This window comes from Pseudophryne corroboree, chromosome 7 (assembly GCF_028390025.1).
Source record: "Pseudophryne corroboree isolate aPseCor3 chromosome 7, aPseCor3.hap2, whole genome shotgun sequence".
Lineage (NCBI taxonomy): Eukaryota > Metazoa > Chordata > Amphibia > Anura > Myobatrachidae > Pseudophryne > Pseudophryne corroboree.
The window spans coordinates 281,743,012-281,761,103 of NC_086450.1; the positions used below are offsets into that span (position 1 = coordinate 281,743,012).

General features: G+C 48.3%; 1 protein-coding gene across 1 annotated transcript in view; it reads right to left on the reverse strand.

Annotated features, from left to right (window-relative positions):
* Nucleotides 1-10,337: 10,337 nt before the first annotated feature.
* The window catches only part of PDAP1 (PDGFA associated protein 1), a 112,779-nt gene continuing 105,024 nt past the window's right edge, over nucleotides 10,338-18,092 (reverse strand). The window contains exon 7 of the mRNA XM_063934158.1: nucleotides 10,338-10,654. Within this exon, the coding sequence (XP_063790228.1) occupies nucleotides 10,596-10,654 (59 nt within the window). The 3' untranslated portion in view covers nucleotides 10,338-10,595. The remainder of the gene's footprint in view (nucleotides 10,655-18,092) is intronic.

An 18,092-nucleotide genomic window follows, 5' to 3' on the forward strand; every position in this document is an offset into this window, starting at 1 on the left:
GAGACCTGGGAGCCGTTCTGACCAGCGGAGCTGTGACAGAAAATGGCGCCGTGTGCTGAGGAGATAGGCCCCGCCCCTTTTTCGGCGGGTTCTTCTCCCGCTATTTTTCCAGTCAGGCAGGGGTTAAATATCTCCATATAGCCCCTATGGGCTATATGTGAGGTATTTTTAGCCTTGTATAAGGTTTATATTTGCCTCTCAGAGCGCCCCCCCCCAGCGCTCTGCACCCTCAGTGACTGCCCAGTGAAGTGTGCTGAGAGGAAAATGGCGCACAGCTGCAGTGCTGTGCGCTACCTTATGAAGACTGAGGAGTCTTCAGCCGCCGGTTTCCGGACCTCTTCACGCTTCAGCATCTGCAAGGGGGTCGGCGGCGCGGCTCCGGGACCGGACTCCACGGCTGGGCCTGTGTTCGATCCCTCTGGAGCTAATGGTGTCCAGTAGCCAAGCAGCAAATCCACTCTGCATGCAGGTGAGTTTACTACTTTCCCCCTAAGTCCCACGTTGCAGTGATCCTGTTGCCAGCAGGACTCACTGTAAAGAAAAAAACCTAAACTAAACTTTCTCTAAGCAGCTCTTTAGGAGAGCCACCTAGATTGCACCCTTCTCGTTCGGGCACAAAATCTAACTGGAGTCTGGAGGAGGGTCATAGGGGGAGGAGCCAGTGCACACCACCTGACCTAGTAAAGCTTTACTTTTTTGTGCCCTGTCTCCTGCGGAGCCGCTATTCCCCATGGTCCTTTCAGGAACCCCAGCATCCACTTAGGACGATAGAGAAATGAATTTATTCCATTTTGGAATAAGGATGTAACATAAAAAATTTGGAAAAAGTGAAGCGCTGTGAATACTTTCCAGATGCACTGTATCTTCCACCATAAACAACAACTCTGTCATTCTGTGAACACCAGAACAGAGGCAGACTTCTAGGGAATCCGCTCAGCGCCCGATGGCAATAGCCTGACAAGCAGACGCAAGGGCTGGGAGTGCAACACCCGCATTATAGAAAATCATCTTAACAAAGTTTTCCAGCTTCCTATCCATTGTATCCTTAAGGGAGGCAGTGTTAGGGATAGGAAGGGTAGTAGATTTGACCAGCCAGGCAATATGAGCATCCATCGGAGAAGAGGATTCCAACATAGCTCTATCCACAACTGGTAGTGGATAAAAGTTGCAATGCACTTAGAGACTTGGAAGAGTTTGTTAGGGTGAGGCCAACCTCCGCTAGGAGGTCCTCAAGTTAAGCAGACCTTGCACTGACTGGTGAACGGCTGCATCTATGGTGGTTCTGCAGCAGCAGGTAGAACACTGGCGATCTGGCCCATGCCTGTAGGTACACTAGCAGGGAGAGAGGGCCTGGAGGTTGCGAGCTGATTAACTACCTGCAACGTTACATGTGAGAGCAGGGAAGTCCATGCCAATTCCTTATTGAAAGCTGTGGCCGAAGGGACCTTCCGCTGTGTGGCCGTGAAACACCATACACAGAGACCATTGTGATCTGGAACCTGAGGAGAAAGCATTTTCAGCACAGGTCCTACAGTTCTGCCCACCTCTCTGGGTGCTTTGCCCTTGGAAGTTATATTAAAAATCCAAAGGATGTCCCCACACACAGGTTACCAAGCAGTGGTGTGCCAATATGTGGTAGTGCAATGAATGTTAAAGCACCAAAAGATAACTTGGTGTTCACTCTAGAGAAACAATTATGAACGGAGAAAAACAAACCGAGGAGGTACACACAATTATCAGTAGAGATAAATAAAACTGAACGGTACACACAGCAATTCAGAAATAAGTTAGAGAATGAGCCAATAGTGGGGGAGGGGCTAAGAGGGAAAATCGACCTCCCCCCCTTCTGGTCTGGGCCCCAGGGCAATGACCACCACTATGTAGTGCCCCATTGCCAATATTATGCCCTGGTGGTCTAATGAGGATGCAGAAGCAACTGGAGCACCCGCTGCCAGTACCACCGGCGACAGCCGTACTGGAGCACGCTCTGCCAGTACCACTGGTGACAGCTGTAATATGTGCGGATCCCTGCTAGCAGGGAGATGCCTTACCTGCTCCCTGAGGCTGTGGTGTGCACTAAGGAGTCTGGCTGAGGTCACTGACCCAGTCGACAGTGCTCATGCCGCTAACTCACCAAGAGGGAAAATCTACCTCCCCCTTTTGGCCTGGACCCCAGGGCAATGACCACCACGATGTAGTGCCCCATTGCCAATATTATGCCCTGGTGGTCTAGTGAGGGGGCAGGTGCAACTGGATCACCAGCTGCCAGTACCACCGGTGACGGCCGTACTGGAGCATGCGCTGCCAATACCACCGGTGACAGCTGTAATATGTGCGGATCCCTGCTAGCAGGGAGACGCCTTACCTGCTCCCTGAGGCTGTGGTGTGCACTGAGGAGTCTGGCTGAGGTCACTGACCCAGTTGTCAGTGCTGCTGCCGCTAACTCACTGCTTGTTTAGTAGGAGTAAAAAAATAAGAATTTACTCACCGGTAATTCTATTTCTCGTAGTCCGTAGTGGATGCTGGGAACTCCGTAAGGACCATGGGGAATAGCGGGCTCCGAAGGAGGCTGGGCACTCTAGAAAGATCTTAGACTACCTGGTGTGCACTGGCTCCTCCCACTATGACCCTCCTCCAAGCCTCAGTTAGGTACTGTGCCCGGACGAGCGTACACAATAAGGAAGGATTTTGAATCCCGGGTAAGACTCATACCAGCCACACCAATCACATCGTACAACTCGTGATATGAAACACAGTTAACAGTATGAAACAATAGAGCCTCTCAACAGATGGCTCAACAATAACCCGATTTAGTTAACAATAACTATGTACAAGTATTGCAGATAAACCGCACTTGGGATGGGCGCCCAGCATCCACTACGGACTACGAGAAATAGAATTACCGGTGAGTAAATTCTTATTTTCTCTAACGTCCTAGTGGATGCTGGGAACTCCGTAAGGACCATGGGGATTATACCAAAGCTCCCAAACGGGCGGGAGAGTGCGGATGACTCTGCAGCACTGAATGAGAGAACTCCAGGTCCTCCTCAGCCAGGGTATCAAATTTGTAGAATTTTGCAAACGTGTTTGCCCCTGACCAAGTAGCTGCTCGGCAAAGTTGTAAAGCCGAGACCTCTCGGGCAGCCGCCCAAGATGAGCCCACCTTCCTTGTGGAATGGGCATTGACAGATTTTGGCTGTGGCAGGCCTGCCACAGTATGTGCAAGCTGAATTGTACTACAAATCCAACGAGCAATAGTCTGCTTAGAAGCAGGAGCACCCAGCTTGTTAGGTGCATATAGGATAAACAGCGAGTCAGATTTTCTGACTCTAGCCGTTCTGGAAACATATATTTTCAGTGCCCTGACAACGTCTAGCAACTTGGAGTCCTCCAAGTCCCTAGTAGCCTAGGCACCACAATAGGCTGGTTCAGGTGAAACGCTGACACCACCTTTGGGAGAAACTGGGGACGAGTCCTCAATTCTGCCCTATCCATATGGAAAATCAAATAAGGGCTTTTACAAGACAAAGCCGCCAACTTTGATACTCGCCTGGCAGAAGCCAAGGCCAATAACATAACCACCTTCCACGTGAGATATTTCAGATCCACGGTTTTTAGTGGCTCAAACCAATGTGATTTTAAGAAACTCACCACCACGTTGAGATCCCAAGGTGCCACAGGAGGCACAAACGGGGGCTGACTCTGCAGCACTCCTTTTATAAATGTCTGAACTTCAGGTACTGAAGCTAGTTCTTTTTGAAAGAAAATCGACAGAGCCGAGATCTGTACCTTAATGGAACCCAATTTAAGGCCCATAGTCACTCCTGCTTGCAGGAAATGCAGAAATCGACCTAGTTGAAATTCCTCTGTTGGGGCCCTTTCGGCCTCACACCATGCAACATATTTTCGCCATATGCGGTGATAATGAGTTGCTGTAACCTCTTTCCTGGCTTTAGTAAGCGTAGGAATGACTTCCTCCGGAATGCCCTTTTCCTTCAGGATCCGGCGTTCAACCGCCATGCCGACAAACGCAGCCGCGGTAAGTCTTGGAACAGACAGGGCCCCTGCTGCCGCAGGTCCTGTCTGAGTGGCAGAGGCCATGGGTCCTCTGATATAAATTCTTGAAGTTCTGGGTACCAAGCTCTTCTTGGCCATCCACGAGTATCGTTCTTACTCCTCGCCTTCTTATTATTCTCAGTACCTTTGGTATGAGGCGCAGAGGGGAGAACACATAAACCGACTGGTACACCCACGGTGTTACCAGAGCGTCCATAGCTATCGCCTGAGGGTCCCTTGACCCGGTGCAATATCTTTTATAGCTTTTTGTTGAGGCGGGACGCCATCATGTCCACCTGTGGCCTTTCCCAATGGTGTACAATCCTATTGGAAGACTTCTGGAGGAAGTCCCCATTCTCCCGGGTGGAGGTCGTGTCTGTTGAGAAGATCTGCTTCCCAGTTGTCCACTCCGGGAATGAACACTGCTGACAGTGCTAACACATGATTTTCCGCCTATCGGAGAATCCTTGTGGCTTCTGCCATCACCATTCTGCTTCTTGTGCCGCCCTGTTGGTTTACATGGGCGACTGCCGTGATGTTGTCTGATTAGATCAGTACCGGCTGGTTTTGAAGCAGAGGCCTTGCCGGCCTCAGGGCATTGTAAATGGCCCTCAGGTCCAGAATATTTATGTGTAGGGAAATAACCTGACTTGACCAAAGTCCCTGGAAATTTCTTCCCTGTGTGACTGCCTCCCAGCCTCAAAGGCTGGAATCCATGGTCACTAGGACCTAGTCATGTATGCCGAACCTGCGGCCCTCTTGAAGATGGGCACTCTGCAGCCACCACAGTAGAGATACCCTGGTCCTTGGAGACAGGGTTATCAGCCTATGCATCGGAAGATGCGATCCGGACCACTTGTCCAACAGGTCCCTCTGAAAAGTTCTTGTATGGAACCTGCCTAATGGGATTGCTTCGTAGGAAGCTACCATTTTTCCCAGGACTCGCGTGCAATGATGCACCGCTACCTATTTTGGCTTCAGGAGGTCTCTGACTAGAGATGACAACTCCTTGGCTTTCTCCTCCGGGAGAAACACTATTTCTGGTTTATGTCCAGAACCATCCCCAGGAACAGTAGACGTGTCATAGGAACCAGCTGTGACTTTGGACTGTTTAGAATCCAACCATGCTGTTGTAGCACTTTCCAAAATAGTGCTACCCCGACTACCAACTGCTCCTTGGACCTCGCCCTTATAACGAGATTGTCCAAGTACGGGATAATTACAACTCCCTTTTTTTGAAGGAGTATCAACATTTCGGCCATTACCTTGATAAAACACCCTCGGTGCCATGTACAGTCCAAACGGCAGTGTCTGGACTTGGTAATGGTAATCCTGTACCACAAATCTGAGGTACTCCTGGCGAGGATGGTAAATGGGGACATGCAGGTAAGCATCCTTGATGTCCCAGGATACCATGTAATCCCCCTCGTCCAGGCTTGGAATAACCGCCCTGAGCGATTCCATCTTGAACTTGAATTTTTGTGTTCAAGGATTTTAAATATAAAATGGGTCACACCGAACCATGCGGTTTCGGTACCCCAACCCGTGTGGAATAGTAACCCCGTCCTTGTTGAAGTAGGGGCACCTTGAGTATTACCTGCTGGGAATACCGCTTATTAATTGCCTCTAGCACAGCCTCCCTGCCTGAGGGAGTTGTCAGCAAGGCATATTTTAGGAAACGGCTGGGGGGAGACATCTCTAATTCCAGCTTGTACCCCTGAAATACTACTTGGAAGAAACAGGGATCCACCTGTGAGCGAGCCCACTAATTGCTGAAATTTTTGAGACGGCCCCCCACCGTACCTGGCTACACCTGTGGAGCACCCGCGTCATGGTGTGGCCTCACAGGAGGCGGGGGAAGAATCTTGATTCTGGGAACAGGCTGACTGGTGCAGCTTTTTTCCCTCTACCCTTGTCTCTGTACAGAAAGGAAGCGCCATTTGACCCGCTTGCTTTTCTGAAGCCGAAAGGACTGTACCTTTGTCTGTGAGGAAACCTGAGGTAAAATTATTTCTTCCCAGCAGTTGCTGTGGATACGAGGTCCCAGAGACCATCCCCAAATAATTCCTCACCCTTATAAGGCTCTCTATGCGCTTTTTAAGTCAGCATCACCTGTCCAGTGACAGGTCTCTAATACCCTCCTGACAGAATGGACATTACATTTATTTTGGATGCCAGCCGGCAAAATATCCCTCTGTGCATCCCCCATATATAAGACGACGTCTTTAATATGTTTTTATGTTTGCCAACTAGTATCCCTGTTTGACAGGGTCACCGACCACGCTGCAGCAGCACTATCTGCAGGTCTCAGTCTAGTACCTGAGTGTGTAAATACAGACTTCAGGATAGCCTCCTGTTTTTTATCAACAGGTACCTATTAAAGTGGCCGTATCCTAAGACGGCAGTGCCACCTTTTTTGACAAACGTGTGAGCGCCTTATCCACCCTAGGGGATATCTCCCAGCGTAACTTATCCACCTGGCGGGAAAGGGTACGCCATCAGTAACTTTTTATAAATTACCAGTTTCTTAACGGGGGAACCCACGCTTTCACACACTTCATTTATTCATCTGATTGGGGAACAAAACACTGCCTGTTTTTTCTCCCCAAACCTAAAACCCATTTTTAGAGGTGCTTGGGTTAAAGTCAGAAATGTATAACACATTTTTTATTGCCGGGATCACGTCACGGATGTTCCTAATGGATTGTGTATATGTCTCCACCTTGTCGACACTGGAGTCAGACTCCGTGTCGACATCTGTGTCTGCCATCTGAGAGAGCGGGCGTTTTTGAGCCCCTGATGGCCTTTGAGACGCCTGGGCAGGTGCGGGCTGCGAAGCCGGCTGTCCCACAGCTGTTACGTCATCCACCCTTTTATGTAAGGAGATGACACTGTCGGTTAATACCTTTCACCTATCCATCCACTCTGGTGTCGGCCCCACAGGGGGCGACATCACATATATCGGCCTCTGTTCTGTCACCATATAAGCCTCCTCATTCAACATGTCGACACAGCCGTACCGACACACCGCAGACACACAGGGAATGCTCTAAACGAGGACAGGACCCACAAAAGCCCTTTGGGGGGACAGAGTAAGAGTATGCCAGCACACACCAGAGCGCTATATATATACAGGGACTAACTGAGTTATGTCCCTAATAGCTTTTATAAAATATACTGTATACAGTGCCAATTTTAATGCCCCCCCTCTCTTTTCCCTCTTACTGTACTGTAGAATTGCAGGGAAGAGCCAGGGAGCTTCCCTCCAGCCGAGCTGTGAGGGAAAAATGGCGCCAGTGTGCTGAGGAGATAGGCTCCGCCCCTTTTTCGCGGCCTATTCTCCCGTTTTTTATGGAATTCTGGCAGGGGTATTTACCTCATATATAGCCCCTGGGGCCATATATTGAGGTATTTTAGCCAGCCAAGGTGTTTTTATTGCTGCCTCAGGGCGCCGCCCCCAGCGCCCTGCACCCTCAGTGACCGGAGTGTGAAGTGTGTGAGAGGAGCAATGGCGCACAGCTGCAGTGCTGTGCGCTACCTTGGTGAAGACAGAGTCTTCATGCCGCCGATTTTCCGGACCATCTTCTTGCTTCTGGCTCTGTAAGGGGGACGGCGGCGCGGCTCCGGGGCCGAACATCAAGGCTGGGCCTGCGGTCGATCCCTCTGGAGCTAATGGTGTCCAGTAGCCTAAGAAGCCCAATCCGGCTGCAAGCAGGCGAGTTCGCTTCTTCTCCCCTTAGTCCCTCGCTGCAGTGATCCTGTTGCCAGCAGGTCTCACTGAAAATAACAAATTCTAAGACTATAACTTTCTAAGAGCTCAGGAGAGCCCCTAGTGTGCATCCAACCTCGGCCGGGCACGAAATCTAACTGAGGCTTGGAGGAGGGTCATAGTGGGAGGAGCCAGTGCACACCAGGTAGTCTAAGATCTTTCTAGAGTGCCCAGCCTCCTTCGGAGCCTGCTATTCCCCATGGTCCTTACGGAGTTCCCAGCATCCACTAGGACGTTAGAGAAAAGAAATAATCTAAATTTGAGGCTGCTAAAAAGCAGTCCCTGGAAACCAGCGCCTACTCCTTGCAGGTTCCAAACAAAAACTGGATCTTAAGGTCCGGATATAGGGAGCCCTGGGCTGTTGGGAAGAACTGAACCATTTAGTGCCCGGATTTCTGCTCAGCCACCTATACCCTGTGTTGAAACCAGTGTCCCCTATGGATGAATAAAGAAAATGTATTTTCCATAACCATAGTTGTTTGAGATCTTTGTTAGGGCAGGCATTTCCAACCTCGATCCTCAAGGCACACTAACAGTGCCTGTTTCAGTGATATCCAGGCTTCAGCACAGATGGTTAAATCAAAATAACTGAGATTCTACTTAAGACACCTGTGCTCAAGCATGTATAGTACTAAAACCTGGACTGTTAGTGTGCACTGAGAACCAAGGTTTACTACTATGGGGGACTTCATAAGTGAGATACCATCCTGGCTTGTAATTCCATAACTCCCAACAGGACCCTCTCCAGGAGGGACAAAATGCTCTGCTTTTGGACTTTCCTCTTAATTTATTATTGCCGGCACCTGTGTTGAACAGGTTAATGGATAAGAAAGGTGTGTCAGCACATATGATGATAATCATAAATTAAGAGGGAAGACCAGGAGCAGAGCATTCTGTCCCTCCTGGAGAGGGTCATGCTGGGAGGTATACAATTCCTGACCATATAGGGACAGATGTATTAACCTGGAAAAGGCATAAGGAAGTGATAAACCAGTGATAAACAAGGTGATAAACGCATCAGCCAATCAGCTCCACTATGTAAATTAACAGTTAAGACCTGATTTGCTGGTGCCTTTATCACCTTACATTTATCACTGGTTTATCACTTCCATATGTTGTCTCCAGACTTAATACATCTGCCCCATAGTGTGCTGTGTGTATATTTACAATAAATGGTATTTTTCCATTTTACTGAACCGTTTACCCAATAGCCTTTTCAGACAAAGTCAAATTACCGGGTGAAGAAGTTCTACCCGGTAATTTGCCGATTAACATGGGTACTTTTTCTGTGTGAAAGGGTCAATCCGGGTTGAAATTTCCAGGACTTCAACCCAGGAATTTACCAGGGTCGGAGCCCCAGGAATTGATACGGGTTGACCCTTTCACACAGACGAAATATCCGTATTGATCCGCAAGTTAGAAATTCTTGACCTGGTAAGTTGCTTGTCTGTGTAAAAGGGGGTTCAGGCAGGGATGGCAAAACTACCTGGCACTCAAATGCCGGGATTTTTAGACATTTCTGTCTGAAAAGGGAATAAGTGATCCCATATCCTCACGTCTTCCTGTGCCTGCGTTGTCTGATGAAACTGACCCGTGTATTATCAAGAAAATTTAGCCTGTAAGCTCCATTGCAACAGGGGTTTATTTATATGATTAAACATATCTGTAAAGCACTGTGTAATATATTGCCGCTATATTTAGAATAATATATGTATTGGTGCTTATAGCTATTATGTGCGTGCTTAGAGACAGAAAGAGTGCTACAAGTGAACATGTATTCCAGGATCAGCGTGGGACTGTGACGGTTATTCACAGTTGTCAGCAATTGGGCAAAACCATGTTGCACTGCAGGTGGAGCAGATATAACATGTGCAGAGAGAGTTAGATTTGGGTGGGTTATATTGTTTCTGTGCAGGGTAAATACTGGCTGCTTTATTCTTACACGGCTATTTATTTACAGTTTGAACACACCCCACCCAAATCTAACTCTCTCTGCACGTTACATCTGTCCCACCTGCACAGCATAGCTTTGCACAACAACTCTGAATAACCCCGTGTCTGCTGCTGGGATACGGTCATTAGGTCGACCACTATTGGTCGACATGGAATGGGTAGACATGCGCTTTTCACTTTTTCTTTCTTTTTGTGGGGAACTTTTTCCGGCAAGGCAACAGGAAAATAATGGAACACGAGGTTGTCTTAACAAAATCTTATGGATAGGATCTCAAAGAATATGCAGACAGAGAACAGTCAGCTTGTGAATATTGATTTCCATTACAATTTTGCAAAGAAATTGTATCCATTCCTCAATAAAAACAAAAAATATCCAAAAATAAAAAGTAACCAAAAGAAAAACTACATTTTTACTAGGAATAGTTCTGCAGAAAAAGGAGAATATTTCACCATACCATACTTGGGTAACCACTGGCCTAAAACATTTTACATATCTTAGAATTGAAGTTGTAGCCCCATGCGGTGTACTCCCAGTTGCTGATAAAGAAACATGACAGAATTTATAGTTTTAATTCCAAACTTTATTCCCCTCCTTCTGGATCCAAGCTCCACAGACACACAGCATTAAATAAATATGTGCTGAGTGCATGTCCAGTCTTTAGTAGCAGTATCCTCAGTCTGCAGACGCTGTGCTGCCTTTATCAGGGATAGTATGTTGTGGACACAAGAGACCAGAGAAATGGCTAGACAAGTAGTCTACAGACCATATAGCTGCACTGCTCCAAGGATCCTCTGGATGTGGTCTGTGTAGCAGCAGTTATTTATTAAGAGACATAGACTGCATTGATTTAACTGTCCCTCCCGTTGGCTCTTTTGCTGTAAAGTAAAATACATTGTATTAATAACATGGGAACAGTCTTTCATTCAACTAGTATTGCTTGGTATGCACACTGTTACTACATGACCCTCTCCAGGAGGGACAGAATATTCTGCTTCTGGACTTTTCTCTTCATTTATGATTGCTGGCACCTGTGTTGAGCAGGTTAATGGATAGGAAAGGTGTTTCAGCACAGGTGATGGCAATCATAAATAAGGAGGGCAGACCAGGAGCAGAGCATTCTGTCCCTCCTGGAGAGGGTCATGTTGGGAGGTATGTTACTATAAAAATTGTTTCAGATGGAAAAGAACAGGAAACATTCAGAAGCTTATGGTGGGAGCACCCTGAGAAAACATTTTCAGTGAATAATAGTGGTAAGTAATACCAAATAATGGCAATATATAGGAACTCATAAGTTCATTTGAAAGAGGGGACTCGCCTCTTTCAAAGAACAGTGCCTCAGTGTGGGGATGTCAATATTGTTTAGGTAGGACACTTAAGGGGAGATTCAAATGTTTGAAAAGTCAGTTGGGAGTCTGTTTTTTCCTATCTAATAGACAGGTAAAAACAGACACCCAACCAACTTTTCAAACATTTGAATCTCCCCCTTACTGTTCATTCTTAGGGTGTGTACACACGGTGAAATATTTTCTTTTGATTATGACTATATAGTCAAAATCGCAAGAAAAGTTAGTGCAGATCGCAAGGTGAAAGTCACCTTGCAATCCCGATGTGCGGTCCCGCCAGGTCGGCATCGCAAGAAAAGATAGACTGTGCAGGCAAGTCAATCCTTGCTAGATCAGTGTACTTCACAAACTTGGTCCTCGGGGGCCCACACAGTGCATGTTTTGCAGGTCTCCTCACAGAATCGCAAGTGAAATAATTAGCTCCACCTGCGGACCTTTTAAAATGTGTCAGTGAGTAATTAATACACCTGTGCACCTGCTGGGTTACCTGCAAAACATGCACTGTATGTGCCCCCGAGGACCAAGTTTGAGAACCTCTGATCTAGTTCATCTCACATGTCAATGACATCTCACATAAGCCAAAATCGTAAGCACACATAGTCCATATCTCAAGAAAAGTTAGTCAAAATCTGTGGTATCTGGGCTCCAGGGAGTTCAAGGGAAATCGCAAGTGAAAATCGGGCATAGCAAGGACCTCACCGTGTGTACACACCCTTAGCCTGGCTCTTCAGAATGTCGTGTGTGTAGTAGCTAGAAAGAGGTGGAGCTCACAGATGTCACCCTCACAAGATGATGTAATTATGCTCCAATGGCAGTAACATTTCTGGCAGTGTTGAGGACAAATGGGATTTGTCCTTATCATTTTTGATGTACATGTAGAGCAGGAGCCCCACTTGTTCTGATCATTACAGGGATTAAAAGATACCTTAAGTAAGGTAATCCTCACTTGGATTCACTGCACACTGCTCTAGTTTTATTTATTGTATTTTAATGCTGCAGTGGAAATGGATATAAACATGGTTTAGAAAAATAGGATTTTAAATTACCTACCGGTAAATCCTTTTCTCGTAGTCCGTAGAGGATGCTGGAGTCCACATTAGTACCATGTGGTATAGACGGGTCCACTAGGAGCCACTGGCACTTTAAGAGTTTGGGAGTGTGGGCTGGCTCCTCCCTCTATGCCCCTCCTACCAGACTCAGTCTAGAAACTGCCCAACGAGACGGTCAACTTCGAGAGAAGGATTCTACACGGATAGTGGTGAGATTCACACCAGCTCACACATACAAGGCAAACCAAACTAACCAGCTTGAAAACTCAGCAACAGCTGAACAAGATTACTTAACCAAGTAACAACAGTACTTAACCAAGAACTAAGCAGTACTGAACTAAGTAACCACTGCAGGATCACGAAGCGCTGGGCGGGCACCCAGCATCCTCTACGGACTACGAGAAAAGGATTTACTGGTAAGTAATTAAAATCCTATTTCTCATACGTCCTAGAGGATGCTGGGGACTCCAACAGGACCATGGGGTATAGACGGATCCGCAGGAGCTTGGGCACACTATAAAGACTTAAACTGGGTGTGAACTGGCTCCTCCCTCTATGCCCCTCCTCCAGACCTCAGTTAGACTTTGTGCCCAGGAGTGATGGGTCACACACTAGGGGAGCTCTACTGAGTTTCTCTGAAAGACTTTATGTTAGGTTTGTTATTTTCAGGGAGACCTGCTGGCTACAGGCTCCCTGCAGCGTGGGAGTGAGGGGAGAGAAGGACCTACATCTTCTTAGTTTAAAGGCTCTGCTTCTCGGCTACTGGACACCATTATCCCCAGAGGGTTCGATCACTTGGTGCGCCTAGCTGCTTGTTCCCGGAGCAGCGCCGTCAATCCCCTCACAAAAGCCGGAAGAAAGAAGCCGGGTGAGTATTGGAAGAAAATAAGATTTTACTCACCGGTAAATCTATTTCTCGTAGTCCGTAGTGGATGCTGGGAACTCCGAAAGGACCATGGGGAATAGCGGCTCCGCAGGAGACTGGGCACAACTAAAGAAAGCTTTTAGGTCACCTGGTGTGCACTGGCTCCTCCCACTATGACCCTCCTCCAAGCCTCAGTTAGGACACTGTGCCCGGACGAGCTGACATAATAAGGAAGGATTTTGAATCCCGGGTAAGACTCTTACCAGCCACACCAATCACACCGTATAACTCGTGATACCATACCCAGTTTAACAGTATGAAAACAACTGAGCCTCTCAACAGATGGCTCAACAATAACCCTTTAGTTAACAATAACTATGTACAAGTATTGCAGACAATCCGCACTTGGGACGGGCGCCCAGCATCCACTACGGACTACGAGAAATAGATTTACCGGTGAGTAAAATCTTATTTTCTCTGACGTCCTAGTGGATGCTGGGAACTCCGAAAGGACCATGGGGATTATACCAAAGCTCCCAAACGGGCGGGAGTGCGCGGATGACTCTGCAGCACCGAATGAGAGAACTCAAGGTCCTCCTCAGCCAGGGTATCAAATTTGTAGAATTTAGCAAACGTGTTTGCCCCTGACCAAGTTGCAGCTCGGCAAAGTTGTAAAGCCGAGACCCCTCGGGCAGCCGCCCAAGATGAGCCCACCTTCCTCGTGGAATGGGCTTTCACTGATTTAGGATGCGGCAATCCAGCCGCAGAATGCGCCAGCTGAATTGTGCTACAAATCCAGCGAGCAATAGTCTGCTTTGAAGCAGAAGCACCCAGCTTGTTGGGTGCATACAGGATAAATAGCGAGTCAGTTTTCCTGACTCTAGCCGTCCTGGAAACATACATTTTCAAGGCCCTGACTACGTCCAGTAACTTGGAATCCTCCAAGTCCCTAGTAGCCGCAGGCACCACTATAGGTTGGTTCAAGTGAAAAGCTGATACCACCTTAGGGAGAAACTGGGGACGAGTCCTCAATTCCGCCCTATCCATATGGAAAATCAGATAAGGGCTTTTACATGACAAAGCCGCCAATTCTGACACACGCCTGGCCGAAGCCAAGGCCAATAACATGACCACTTTCCACGTGAGATACTTTAGATCCACGGTTTTAAGTGGCTCAAACCAATGTGATTTTAAGAAACTCAACACCACGTTGAGATCCCAAGGTGCCACTGGAGGCACAAACGGGGGCTGAATATGCAGCACTCCTTTCACAAACGTCTGAACTTCAGGTAGTGAAGCTAGTTCTTTCTAGAAGAAAATCGACAGAGCCGAGATCTGTACCTTAATGGAGCCTAATTTCAGGCCCATAGTCACTCCTGCTTGTAGGAAATGCAGAAATCGACCTAGTTGAAATTCCTCTGTTGGGGCCTTTTTGGCCTCACACCAAGCAACATATTTCCGCCATATGCGGTGATAATGCTTTACAGTTACATCTTTCCTGGCTTTAATCAGCGTAGGAATGACTTCCTCCGGAATGCCCTTTTCCTTCAGGATCCGGCGTTCAACCGCCATGCCGTCAAACGCAGCCGCGGTAAGTCTTGGAACAGACAGGGCCCCTGCTGCAGCAGGTCCTGTCTGAGCGGCAGAGGCCATGGGTCCTCTGAGATCATCTCTTGAAGTTCCGGGTACCACGCTCGTCTTGGCCAATCCGGAACCACGAGTATTGTTCTTACTCCTCGTTTTCTTATTATTCTCAGTACCCTTGGTATGAGAGGCAGAGGAGGGAACACATAAACTGACTGGTACACCCACGGTGTCTCAGCGTGAAGACTTCTGGATGAAGTCCCCACTCTCCCGGGTGGAGGTCGTGCCTGCTGAGAAAGTCTGCTTCCCAGTTGTCCACTCCCGGAATGAACACTGCTGACAGTGCTAGTACGTGATTTTCCGCCCATCGGAGAATCCTTGTGGCTTCTGCCATTGCCATCCTGCTTCTTGTGCCGCCCTGTCGATTTACATGGGCGTCTGCCGTGATATTGTCTGACTGGATCAGTACCGGCTGGTGTAGAAGCAGGGATTTTGCCTGACTTAGGGCATTGTAAATGGCCCTTAGTTCCAGAATATTTATGTGTAGGGAAGTCTCCTGACTCGACCATAGTCCTTGGAAGTTTCTTCCCTGTGTGACTGCTCCCCAGCCTCGAAGGCTGGCATCCGTGGTCACCAGGACCCAGTCCTGTATGCCGAATCTGCGGCCCTCTAGAAGATGAGCACTCTGCAGCCACCACAGCAGAGACACCCTGGTTCTTGGAGACAGGGTTATTAGGCGATGCATCTGAAGATGCGATCCGGACCATTGGTCCAACAGGTCCCACTGAAAGATTCTGGCATGGAACCTGCCGAAAGGAATTGCTTCGTAAGAAGCCACCATCTTTCCCAGGACCCGCGTGCAGTGATGCACCGATACCTGTTTGGGTTTCAGGAGGTCTCTGACTAGAGATGACAGCTCCTTGGCTTTCTCCTCCGGGAGAAACACTTTTTTCTGGACTGTATCCAGAATCATACCCAGGAACAGTAGACGTGTCGTCGGAACCAGCTGTGATTTTGGAATATTCAGAATCCAACCGTGCTGGTGTAGCACCTCCTGAGATAGTGCTACTCCCACCAACAACTGCTCCTTGGACCTCACCTTTATTAGGAGATCGTCCAAGTACGGGATAATTAAAACTCCCTTTCTTCGAAGGAGTGTCATCATTTCCACCATTACCTTGGTAAACACCCTCGGTGCCGTGGAGAGTCCAAACGGCAGCGTCTGGAATTGGTAATGGCAATCCTGTACCACAAATCTGAGGTACTCCTGGTGAGGATAGTAAATGGGGACATGCAGGTAAGCATCCTTGATGTCCAGGGATACCATGTAATCCCCCTCGTCCAGGCTTGCAATAACCGCCCTGAGCGATTCCATCTTGAACTTGAATTTTTTTATGTATGTGTTCAAGGATTTCAAATTTAAAATGGGTCTCACCGAACCGTCCAGTTTCGGTACCACAAACAGTGTGGAATAGTAACCCCGTCCTTGTTGAAGTAGGGGCACCTTGACTATCACCTGCTGGGAATACAGCTTGTGAATTGCCTCTAGCACAGCCTCCCTGCCTGAGGGAGTTGTCGGCAAGGCAGATTTTAGGAACTGGTGGGGTGGAGACGCCTCGAATTCCAGTTTGTACCCTTGAGATACTATTTGCAGGATCCAGGGATCCACCTGTGAGCGAGCCCACTGATAGCTGAAATTTTTGAGGCGGCCCCCCACCGTACCTGGCTCCGCCTGTGGAGCCCCACCGTCATGCGGCGGACTTGGAAGAAGCGGGGGAGGACTTTTGCTCCTGGGAACCTGCTGTTTGTTGCAGCCTTTTTCCCCTACCTCTGCCTTTGGACAGAAAGGACCCGCCTTTTCCACGCCTGTTTTTCTGAGTCCGAAAGGACTGTACCTGATAAAACGGCGCCTTTTTAGGCTGTGAGGGAACATGGGGTAAAAATGCTGACTTTCCAGCAGTTGCTCTGGAAACTAGGTCCGAGAGACCATCCCCGAATAACTCCTCACCCTTATAAAGGCAAAACTTCCATGTGCCTTTTTGAATCTGCATCCCCTGTCCACTGGCGAGTCCATAAGCCTCTCCTAGCAGAAATGGACAATGCACTTATTTTAGATGCCAGCCGGCAGATCTCCCTCTGTGCATCTCTCATGTATAAGACTGAGTCTTTTATATGCTCTATGGTTAGCAGAATAGTGTCCCTGTCTAGGGTGTCAATATTTTCTGACAGGGAATCTGACCACGCAGTGGCAGCACTGCACATTCATGCTGACGCAATAGCTGGTCTAAGTATAATGCCTGAGTGTGTATATACAGACTTCAGGATCGCCTCCTGCTTTCTATCAGCAGGTTCCTTGAGGGCGGCGTATCCGGAGACGGTAGTGCCACCTTTTTAGACAAACGTGTGAGCGCTTTATCCACCCTAGGGGGTGTCTCCCAACATGACCTATCCTCTGGCGGGAAAGGGAACGCCATTAGTAACTTCTTAGAGATTACCAATCTTTTATCAGGGAAAGCCCACGCTTCTTCACACACTTCATTTAATTCTTCTGATGGGGGAAAAACTACGGGTTGTTTTTTCGCCCCAAACATAATACCCTTTTTAGTGGTACCTGGGTTTATATCAGAAATTTGTAACACCTCTTTCATTGCTTCAATCATGCAACGAATGGCCTTAGTGGACATTAGACTAGACTCATCGTCGTCGACACTGGTGTCAGTATCCGTGTCGACATCTGCGTCTGCCATCTGAGGTAGCGGGCGCTTTAGAGCCCCCGATGGCCTTTGCGACGCCTGGACAGGCACGAGCTGAGAAGCCGGCTGTCCCGCATTTGGCATGTCGTCAAATTTTTTGTGTAAGGAGTCGACACGTGCACGCAATTCCTTCCATAAGTCCATCCACTCAGGTGTCTGCCCCGCAGGGGGTGACATCCCTTCTATAGGCATCTGCTCCGCCTCCACATCATTATCCTCATCAAACATGTCGACACAGCCGTACCGACACACCGCACACACACAGGGAATGCTCTAACAGAGGACAGGACCCACCAAAGCCCTTTGGGGAGACAGAGTGAGAGTATGCCAGCACACACCAGAGCGCTATATAATGCAGGGACTAACTGAATTATGTCCCCTATAGCTGCTGTTATATATACTGCGCCTAAATTTAGTGCCCCCCCTCTCTTTTTTACCCTTTTCTGTAGTGTAGACTGCAGGGGAGAGCCAGGGAGCTTCCTTCCAGCGGAGAAATGGCGCCAGTGTGCTGAAGGAGATAGCTCCGCCCCTTTTTCGCGGACTATTCTCCCGCTTTTTTATGGATTCTGGCAGGGGTAATTATCACATATATAGCCTCTAGGGCTATATATTGTGGTATTTTTGCCAGCCAAGGTGTTTTTATTGCTGCTCAGGGCGCCCCCCCCTAGCGCCCTGCACCCTCAGTTACCGGAGTGTGAAGTGTGTATGAGGAGCAATGG